The sequence below is a fragment of the Tamandua tetradactyla genome, chromosome 5 (genome assembly GCF_023851605.1).
Source record: "Tamandua tetradactyla isolate mTamTet1 chromosome 5, mTamTet1.pri, whole genome shotgun sequence".
NCBI classification, from domain to species: Eukaryota; Metazoa; Chordata; class Mammalia; order Pilosa; family Myrmecophagidae; genus Tamandua; species Tamandua tetradactyla.
Window position 1 is genome coordinate 157,070,403 of NC_135331.1, and position 10,599 is coordinate 157,081,001.

The 10,599-nt window shown below is 38.9% G+C and overlaps 1 protein-coding gene across 6 annotated transcripts in view; it reads right to left on the reverse strand.

The window, feature by feature from the left end:
* USP45 (ubiquitin specific peptidase 45) overlaps nt 1–8,766 on the reverse strand; it is a 107,379-nt gene extending 98,613 nt beyond the window's left edge. For 4 of the 6 annotated variants that reach the window (XR_013176315.1, XM_077162478.1, XM_077162475.1 and 1 more), the window contains exons 1-2: nt 8,706–8,766; nt 2,926–3,035 (exon numbers count right to left, since the gene is read on the reverse strand). Coding sequence is in view for 5 of the 6 variants with exons in the window: in XM_077162478.1 (XP_077018593.1) it covers nt 2,926–3,025 (100 nt within the window). In the remaining variant the exon portion in view is untranslated. Of the gene's footprint in view, nt 1–2,925; nt 3,036–4,562; nt 8,447–8,520; nt 8,682–8,705 lie in introns of those variants that run through there. The other 2 variants (XM_077162476.1, XM_077162477.1) reach the window with 2 other exon arrangements.
* Nucleotides 8,767–10,599: the final 1,833 nt, after the last annotated feature.

Sequence of the window (10,599 nt, forward strand, 5' to 3'; positions counted from 1 at the left end):
CAGGCTACAACTTAAAAGTTCTCTGATTATACCCAACTTTTAAAACTGAAATTATTAATGAATTCAAGATAAATGAATTCAAGATAAAAAGCTAAAAACAACAGCTTTCACATGCTTAAATCATACATATCTTTCATAAGTATGAAGTTTTTTTTAAGTTTAAAAGTTTCCCTACAATACCTAACCAGTGGTTAAATAGCATTCACTATCTTTTGTGAGGGCAATATGTAAAAAAAATTTCCTCCTGTGTTAATAAGTTAATTTCCTGAGTTTTCGGTATATTTGTTTAGTCATATACTTGTCTAATACTCATCTGACAAATAGATCCTCTACAGATTTCTGAATCAAAGATAAAAATGCATTAAAGTCTACAGGTTTTCATATTACACAACTCAACAACAATAATCAGAATCTCTATGTTTTCCACCTTAAATATCAATAAAAACATTTAAAGGAGGACTTGTAGTTTGCATATGGTGACATAAAGTCAACACTTCCCATTTCTCCTCCTGGAAATTATTACTGGACAACAAGAAAGGAAACAAGGGCACAAAATCCATATTCAGAGAAACCAGGAAACCGGTGAAGTTTCCTTTTTTCACCAATTACCATTTAAGTCACCAATTAAGTAAAAGCGCTCCTGTTCTAAGGCAGCAGAGATGAAAGAGGGTGTGCATGCAGAAGGAAGCAGAGAGAGAATACTGCAGCCACAACTACATGAAGAAAAATGTCTGCTTCCCAGGTATGGGAAAAACACGTATTTTTGTGCTGCAGCAACAGTGACAGGACCTCCCTTATATTTAATTTTGTTTTGAGAAGAAGCAGAAGCAGCAAATTCTTCATACACTAAATGAGAACTAAAAATCAAGGTCTACTTGGGGGAAGTGATGCCTAGGCCAATTGGGGAGAAGCGATATTTCGGATTCTGAAAAATTCCTGGCTGCTTAACGCTTTTGGTTAGAAAGAAACAAAGGCTAAATGAACTCATTCAAAATTCCAGCTAAGGAACAGGCCATGGTGGTTCAGCAGGCAAAGTTCCTGCCTGCCATGCGGGAGACCCGGGTTCGATTCCCGGTGCCTGCCCACGCAAAAAAAAAAAAAAAAAAAAATTCCAGCTAAGTCTGAACAGGACTCTGACTCCCTTCTCACACACAGTCTAAGACTAGCTGGTTTGAGAAAAGCAACCCCTTATCAAAGAATAACTAATCAAAGAGAAAGGAAAGCCCCTACTCTTTATTAAGATAGTATAAAAAAAGGAAGGAATGAAATAGAAAAACAAATAGAACAATTACTTCTATGAAATAAAAACACAAAACACAAGCAAGCACTCTAGGATAAGATGGCAAAACAATAGGAAACAACTGACTGACAGGGTTAGTAAAAGAAGTAAAAGAAAAAAATCACAAAAATGAAGGACAAACTGAAAAGAGCATAAGGTGATATGGACACTGGTGAAAAACAGTAAAGGGTAAAAAAATGCATAATGAAAAGGGAATAAAGAGTCTTAAAGGACTTGAGAAAAAAAATAATTATGAGAGATAGGCAAAGAAAAGTTAACATAAGAGTAATCAGAATCTCAGTGGTTCAGCAGTAGAATGCTCGCCTTCCATGCAGGAGACCAAGGTTCGATTCCCGGACAATGCACCAAAAAGAAGAAAGGGAAAAAAAATCAGAGTCTGTAAAGAAAACCGTATTAAATAACAGAACAAATATTAAGGCTATAATTCAGTTTTCCTTCAATATAGCACATATGATATCCTGATAAACTATCCAAGTTAAAAATAGTTAAAACAGGATACACTTTTTTAAAAATATTTTTAAATGGGGAGGAGTCTGGCAAGACAAGTAAGGAAAGAATGTAATGAAAACCCTCAGAGGCCAAAACCTAAGAAAAGGCATGAAGCTACAGAGAAAAACAAGCCCTGAAGCCAGCAGCTCCCCAGAGTTACCTGCCAACCAACCTCTGGCGGCTTGGAGCCTTGATTTTAACAGACCATGACTAGGGAACAGCAATAACAAAAAAAAGTCAGAACGCACGTTGATAAAATTTTAGAAATACTTCCATTAAAGGAGGAATAAGATAAAGATGTCCATATCATAAAACATTTAGATAAGATTTAAAAAATTAAGAGATATACTTTATCTCTTAGTCATGTTTTTATTACTTACAAATATATAATATATTGAAAAACCTGGAAAAATCAACTGAAAAACAGTTTAAACAATATGAGAATTCAATAAGGAAGCTGGGTACAAAAATAATATACAGAAACCAATAGCATTCACATACTCAAGCCACCAGGGCCTGGACTAGGGTGAAGCAAGCCAGGGGCCTAGGGGGAAAAATCTGAGGCAAACTCAGGTGTTAGCCTGGCTATACTGCATGACCCTGAGAGTGAGTGCCACCTTAAATGCACCCCAGGTACAGAGTTGTCCCCATGCTGGTACTGGTCCTGAAAACAACCGGTTAGGTTCTTTATAAGTTAGTACAGCAACAAAAAGATACAATACCTACTAATAAATTTAAGAAATATGCAAAACTGCACGAGAAAAATCTATGGGACACAAAAGACTTGAGCAAATGGATCTCAATGACTCCAAATTACAAAGAAATCAACTTTAAGCTATTTTTTAGCTTTTTTTTTGGGGGGGGGGGGGCATGGGCAGGCACTGGGAATCGAACCCGGGTCTCCGGCATGACAGGTGAGAACTCTGCCTGCTGAGCCACTGTGGCCCACCCTAAGCTACTTTTTAAATTAGACAAAATCCCAATAAAAAATACCAGTAGGATTTTTTGGAACTAGACAAGTTTCATTTCATTTGATTCAGAAAATAGTGAAAAATACAGTGAATTTATTCATTAAAAATATACATCATTATTTCTTTTTCTTAATACTATTTGGGCTGACAGATATCACAATATACCAGCAATGTCATCTGAAGAGTCTTCATCATGAGGTATCTTAGGCCTTTTACATCTTTTGGCTTTCTCAGACACAGCTTTCGATGGATCTTTCACCCGCATCTGTTATTTACTGAAAAGGTTGGGGGAGAGAGATGAATACACTTCAACCCCAGGATTAAAATGTCATATATTTTATTAAATATATATTAAAATTGAAGTGACTTCAAAGAGAAGGAAGAAGAGACCATCAGTTAAGAACAAAGAAATGAAGGAAATCTTTATTAAGCCAATAAACAAATGGTTCATCCCTTTGATTTTACCAACTATCTCTTAGATATGTGAGGTCCAGGTGAATGAAAAAACTAAAGTCTTGGTCACTGGAATGGTGTGGATGTGACAAGTGCTGCTTCTGGGCTATGCATTCTCCTTCCCTTTCTCCCATCCCACCAGCAAGGAGACAGACAGGAGGGGCAGAAGAGCCACCCTGGATCAGGGATGGAAACCACACGAGACACGCAGCAGAGCCACCCTACTGTGCTGCACTGCCTCCTTCTACACGACTGTCACAGAAATGAATTTCTATCTTAAGCTACTGCATTTTTCTGTGTTTTTTCCCAACGTTTAATACAAAAAAAAAGTCAAACATGCATGAAAGTTAAAAGGACAACATAATGAACACCCATATACTATCTAGAGTCCACATCTATTAACATTTTGCCATATTTGTCTAAACATTGATGTGTGAACACACATATATACATGTATGTGTATATTCACGTGGATATTTTTCCTTTTTTTTCTGAACTACTTTAAAGTAAGTAGCAGAGATCATGATCCTTCACCACTAAAACACTTCAGCATGTAGCCCTTAAGAATGAGAATATTCTCCTACATAATCACATTATCACATCTGAGAAAATTAACAATTCCCTAATATCATCTCATATCTTATCATATTCTCATTTCCTCAGGTGACCCCAAAGTGTCTTTTATGGCTATTTTTTAAAAATTAGGATCCAATCAAGATTCACAATTTATGATGTCAGCTTTTTTAAGAGACTAAGTCAGCGCATACATGTCACCTGAGGATCTTATTAAAATGTGAATTCTGATTCAACAAGCCTAGCATAGAAGCTGAGATTCTAACAAACTCCTAATGTGATTCCATTGCCGGGGGCCCATACACCATATTTCAAACAGCAAAGCTCTATACGGTCCCATACTGGATTTGCCTATATCTTCATGGTGCTTTTTACCTCTCCTATATTACCTAAAGATTTGAAGTTAATTCTAAAGATTTGAGACAAAAGCTAAGCCACTATATTTTGGCTTAAAAATAGAATAGTTTAGTCTAAATTCTAATAAATACTACGGCTAAGGTATACTGCAGTTTTCACAAGGGTTTTTTTTAATGATCAAGATAGATCTTCTAGTACTAAATTCTGAATCCTGATTTAGTCATTCCATATTCTATATAAGGGAGCTTTGAAGTATATCATTTTAAGAGCCATTTCTTTAAGTCCGCGAATGATGACTATTGAACTGAGTGGCAATAAATTAATGCCCTCCAGGATTACCGAGATGTGCAAGGTCTCTGAGTTTCTTCCTCTCCTCATCTCTAATTACATTCTCTCTCCAATCTTCCTCATCCACTAACCTCTACAGTTCCACTTTGCAAAATCACTAATTCCAGCATTCCAGTTCTCTGACCACAACTTCCAATTCTTCCAGCTTGCTTGACCAAACACTCCTATTCTCCTCCAGTGCCTAATGTGGCAAGAGGCTGCTTCTCAACATGGGCTTTCATAATCACTGCAGCAGGGCAGAGAGATAGGAAAGTAGCAGATGGAGTACTGCTTCTTAGAAGTTTAATCCAGGGCAGGCCACGGTGGCTCAGCAGGTAAGAGTGCTCGCCTGCCATGCCCGAGGACCCGGGTTCGATTCCTGGTGCCTGCCCATGTTAAAAAAAAAAAAAAGTTTAATCCAGAAGCAACATGTCATGTCTGTTCATATTTTACAGGTAAAAGCAAATCATATGGCCACATTTAGCTTCAGGTAGATGTGGAGGTGGGAAGGGGAAGGGAAGATATAACCTCAACACGTATCCAGAAAGAGGTCAATGAAAATATCTGTACATTCTTAATGACTACCACATCACCCATGTGGCAAAACTCCACTTTCAGAAGAACCCAATTAATCACTTCCTCCATTCCAAACAGGCCACAGAAAAGTCTTAAAAGAAAGCAGATGGGCCACTAAATTCATCACAACCTCAAATGGGTTAATACATCACATTTTCCACTACACTTCTCTGGTCAACACCTACTCTCTAAAGCAGCCATTTCAATCTTTCACATCATCCTCAAATCTCCAACTCCTCCACTTTCACATTCACCTCTGAAAGAATGAGACAGCCTTTTACTTTGCTGGAGGAAAAGAGACATAATTAGATGAGAAATATGATCATTCCATCCTACCTTACAAACCTTCCTCTTTCTTAAACTACCTTATTTCCCTTTCCCTCCTAATGTAAAAGAGAAACCATCTTCTCCCACTCAAGGTCAGCCCCTTTCCAGTGCTTTGAATTCCAGTGGTGAGTGCCAGAGACGTGGGAGTCATCCTTAACGCCCCCTACTCATCATCCCTATATCCAACCAATCTTAGGTCCTCTCCCTTTTCATTCCTAAATATATCAAATCCATCCATGTCTCTTCATCTTCACACCAGCACCCTAAATATAAGCAATCATTCTTTTCTTGCTTGAGTAAACGGTTCCCCAACTGGTCTTTCTACTTCCACTGTGGTCTCTACCAATGATTTCTCTACACTGAACTGATATTATGAATTATGTATCCTAATTATTATGATTTTTGCTTATTTGTGCTAATTTTTTTTTTTTTTAGCGTCTGCTTTCTTTACCACCCTAAAAATTCCCAAGGACAGAGATAACGTCTATCCCTTCCACCTCCCCACCTCATTTTAACCCTGGAGAACAGCAGTGCCTGGAGGAAAACAGGCTCTTAATATTAACTGATTTTTGAATGTTAAATTAAATTTGCAATTGTACTTTGAAGGATATTTATTTTAGCTACTCTCCAGTTTTTTCTGCTTATTTTAAAGTTTCCAGACTATTGAAATTGCCACATTTGACCATCCAAGGCTATGATATATTACCACTTCCGTTTTTCTCTACCCTACCTCCAATTCCCAATACAACCATCCAGGGTCCCACTCAGCAGTGCCTGCCCACAACTCCTCTCTGGCCACTTTTTGAGCAATAAACAAGCTACTCACTCACACACACAAAAAGCCCGACCAGCCAACTTCCCCTCTAAATCACCTCAGCTTTTTACAGTTACACTGATTATATTCTAGAGTGTTTAGAAATGGGTTTAGAATCATACAAAGATGAAAAGCTTCAACAAAGAAGGGCTACCTCAGTGCTTTTCTTCATGACTTCTAAGACTCCATGCTGAGAAAAGAAAAAGGAGCAGAACAAGGCCATGTTCAAAGGACCTAGTTCCTTGGACCTAGCTTATCTAAATTCAACTCACCTTCAAAAGCTTTCACCTCCTGCAACCTTCTCCAATCATTCTGTCTTACCTCCTTCTACCTCAAGTATTTCTAGCTTCTCTGAAATACTGTTTGTACCTCTTTAGTGGTCCTTAATTCCACCTTATTACATTGATTTCTGCATGTCTTGGTATACTGCATTGTTTCAAGAGTGGAATTATATTTCCTTCATCTTACTTTTCTAAAAATACCTAAAAAAAAAAAAATGTCTTGCACAAAATAGGCCTTTGAAAAAAAAGTGTACTTAAATGTAATTAACTCAACCAAGACAGAAGTAAAAGAATCACAATAATGGTACCAGAAACTACACAGTGCCTACTTCAGGTGACTTCACACATATTTATTCTATCCTCCTTTTTAATTTTGCATTCTGAAAAGGGAGAGGGATAGCTAATAGAAACCTGGAAAAACAGCCCATGAGAAACTGGTCATATTTCTTCCCTTGTTACACAGATATACTCTCAATAAAGGTGAACATTAACACATAAATAATGCTGGCAGAATAATAACCAGAGTCAGGTATTTGAGCTGAAATCTGTAAAAGACCTGTGCCTTTTTTCAAAAACATTGACTCAAACTCAAATTGTTAATATATAATCAATTTCCAGTGATTTTCCTGACATATATGCCTAAACATACAGAATCTCTTGGACTGTAACCCACCTATTTAACAAACCTGTCCTTTTCCAGTTTCCCTTTAAGATAAAAAAGAGAAAATTAAAGTCCAATCAGAGCTTCAAATACTTATCAATATTGTGTCAGGGGATCCCCAACACCAATCCCTGATTCAGAAATTCACTAGGTCTTAAGGGACTCAGCATATAGTTGTACTCAGGACTAATATTTATTACAGCAGTGTAGTAAGGATATTCAACCTGGTGAGAGATGAGACAGATGGAGTACAGAGGAATCCACCTTCAGGTTTCCTTATGTGCTCTCCACTCATGAAGGGTCACACAGAGCTCACTCTTCCCCAACGAGGAATATGCAGCAATACATGTGCAATGTTCTATCTGCGAAAGCCCATTAGAGACAACACCCAAGGTTTTTTGGGGGTGCTGGTCTTCTTAGAAGTCACTTTAGCTGGCCACTTCTGCCTAACTTGTACCAAAATTCCAGAATCCCAGAACGAAAGCAGGTGTTCACCATAAACTATTCCCATCTTCTAAACACTCCCAAAAATACAAGATCCCCAATGCCTGCCAAACAAGGGCCAGCCTTACAAGCAGGCCTTTCTCAGAATCACAGTCTCAAACTTGCTATGTAAACTCTTTTCTGCACAAATATGTTCTCACCTGGTTTTACAAACATCAAACTTTACAGTTCTCCGCTTCATCATTATCTGATGTCTGCCTTTCTCTAATGTAGGAAGTGCAGTTAAATTGTTTATAAAGTTTTGATTTTTTTAAAAATACGCTTTGTAAAGCAAAAACTGGATCCTAAAAACAAACAAACAAACAAACAAAAAAACCACTCATCCTGCCTATTGGGCAGTAATTTTCAGGGGAGGTTGAAGGAGAAGGGTACTTTTTCCGTGTTGAGGATTCCCATATCCACTCTTTTAGATGTCAGGCTCAAAAAGATGAACAGCACTTACACAGTTTGCTGTGAATCCCTCTCAACTCTAAGCACTCCCCAGATATTAGCCCATTTAATACCCACAACCACTTTTGAGAGAGGTTACTATTATTTCTCCATTTTACATATAAAGAGACCGAAGCACAGAGAGAAATTAAGTGACGCGCGGAGGTCCCGGAGGCAGGAAGCGGCGGACGCGGATTTGGACGCAGGCAGCTCGACTCCAGTGCGCCCAACGCTCGACACGATGCTGCCAGAAAACCGTAATGAGCTACGCTTCCTCCGATCTCCTACCCAAACACCCCAAGTTTCGGAAGAGAAAATGTAGCGTGGGGACAGAGCGCGGCAGGGAGGGCAGAACGGCGTCGGCCGCCGCGCGCCTCGGTCATCGTGAGGCGGGGACTGGGCACCCTCCCCTGCTTTCCCACACCCCGACTACCCGGACTCCGTTCGCCGCGCCTCACCCGCCGGGCCGACCTCACATGGCCCTTGGGTGACCGCCTGGAACCCCTAGGGATCTGGAAAGGCGAAAGGGCAGGAGGAGCTTCCTTATCAGCCCCGCCTACGCCACAGAGCGGGGCCGGGGTAGCGGAAGCAAAGACCGAGAGACTACGACGACCCCAGCGCCCGCCGCCCCCCCCCAACTCACCCCGCCCGATCCGGGCTCCGTGTCTGCGAGCAGGTGAGACTGCGCCTGCGCAGTCGTTCCGCGGTCCGGCAGAGGCGGGGCCTCTTGCGCCTGTCCCCACGTCGGGGCAGGTTGGGGCTGGCGGCGCCCCGAACTCCAGCGGGTCCCGGCGTTCTGAGGAAAGGACGGGGGAAGGCGGAAGACGGAAGGAGGGGCCGACTCGGAATCTGCTTTCTCTGCTGCCGCAGAGTTTAGATCTTAGAATAGCTGCGATCTTCTCTAAATTAGATTGTAATACCGGACTGGAGGGCGCCCCTGGCGTTTTCCCGGAGTCCGGCTCGGGTCCACTTGTAACTTGGGATCCTCCGTCACCCTCCTCTGTATGCTAAAGTCACATTTGACCCTTTTTATATTAGCTTTATTATTATTATTATTTGTTCTTGTTTCCTAACTGGAAGTAAATTTCTTGGCCTATACTTTTTCAAAACTCGATTATCTAATAAAGTGGTCTACACTTTGCATATGTTTAGTAAAAGGGGTTGGTTTGAAAATATCTCATGAGAATGATAAATATTGCAAACGTCAGCACTGATCATGGATAAGTTATAGACCTCTCCTTATCTCTCAAAAATATTCAACCAAGGGACAGGTGTGGCTTTATACAGACAGTGTTGGATTAGAACCCAGAAGATACTAAACCAGAAAACTGACTTAACCGTAAAATTCTAATTGATTTCTCAAGTAATAGTCTTTCAAAATTATTTCCATGCTGAGAACATGGCAAAAGTGGTTACTATTTGTTTATATTGTTTAATAAAAACCATTCATTCAATAAATATGATTGATTATAAATATGCCCATAGTCAATTTGTTAGATTTGGAGGTATACAATCATCTTTTGGGGTGAGAGTCACCGTCCCCCCCCCCCAGAGTAAAAGAAAAGATTCCCTCAAAAGAAGAGATTGTGTTGTGGTTTAATTTCATAGTTCAAATTGCTTCATAGACAAAAAGTTTCTGTTTATTTTAACAGAGCACTTGAAGCAGAAAGTGGAGAAAAAAAGACATGCAAACCTGAGCAAAACTAAATAATTTACATACTAAATTGCATTACAGTGAAAGGAATTTTTTAGTGTATCATGTATTGGATCACACTTTACAGTTAAAAAAAAGAATTAAAATATGAAAATTTAGGTTCCTTCTTAAAAATAAATATAGGAACTATGTAAACCACTATGAAACAGCTCACTTTTCCATGAAAGTGACAAAACAATAAAGCCATCTTGATTTCTAGCAGATGTACCCTCAGCATGACCCAGATCTCCAGAGAGTGCAAGCTCCATTTCAAAATTTGGCATGAGTTGAGGAAACACTGTTTTTATTTCTGATATGCTTCAAATTATTATTATATATCTTTCCTCTTAATTGAAAGTAAAATTTATTATTCAATGGATTCATCAAAGAAAGGAAATCACTTTTAAATGGTACCCATTAAGCATTTGTTTAGTGCTATTACAAAGACATTACGACAAAACACTTAAGATCAACTAAATGTGTATTTTTCAAATAGTGTTGAACATCTTAATTTTACCATCATGGTTCTGTGTTAAAATGTATGGAATACTTTGCTAAGTTTTAGGCTATATATATATTTTTTTTTTAAATTTTCTATCAAGTGTATTTTTTTTAAGATGCACTGTTATCTTAAACTATGCACTTGGTAGGAAAACAAAGCCTCAGATAGTATAACATATAACTGAGTGTAAGGTTCTTCATCTTTTCTTTCCCGCACTCTCATTTCCTCTCCTCTGTTTACTGTGTCTTATGTATTGTTTCAGGAATTGTCTTTGTGTAGACAATATGCATCTGTACCCTATTTTTACATGATGATCCTTTTTAAAAGAGAGCACAAAAATTA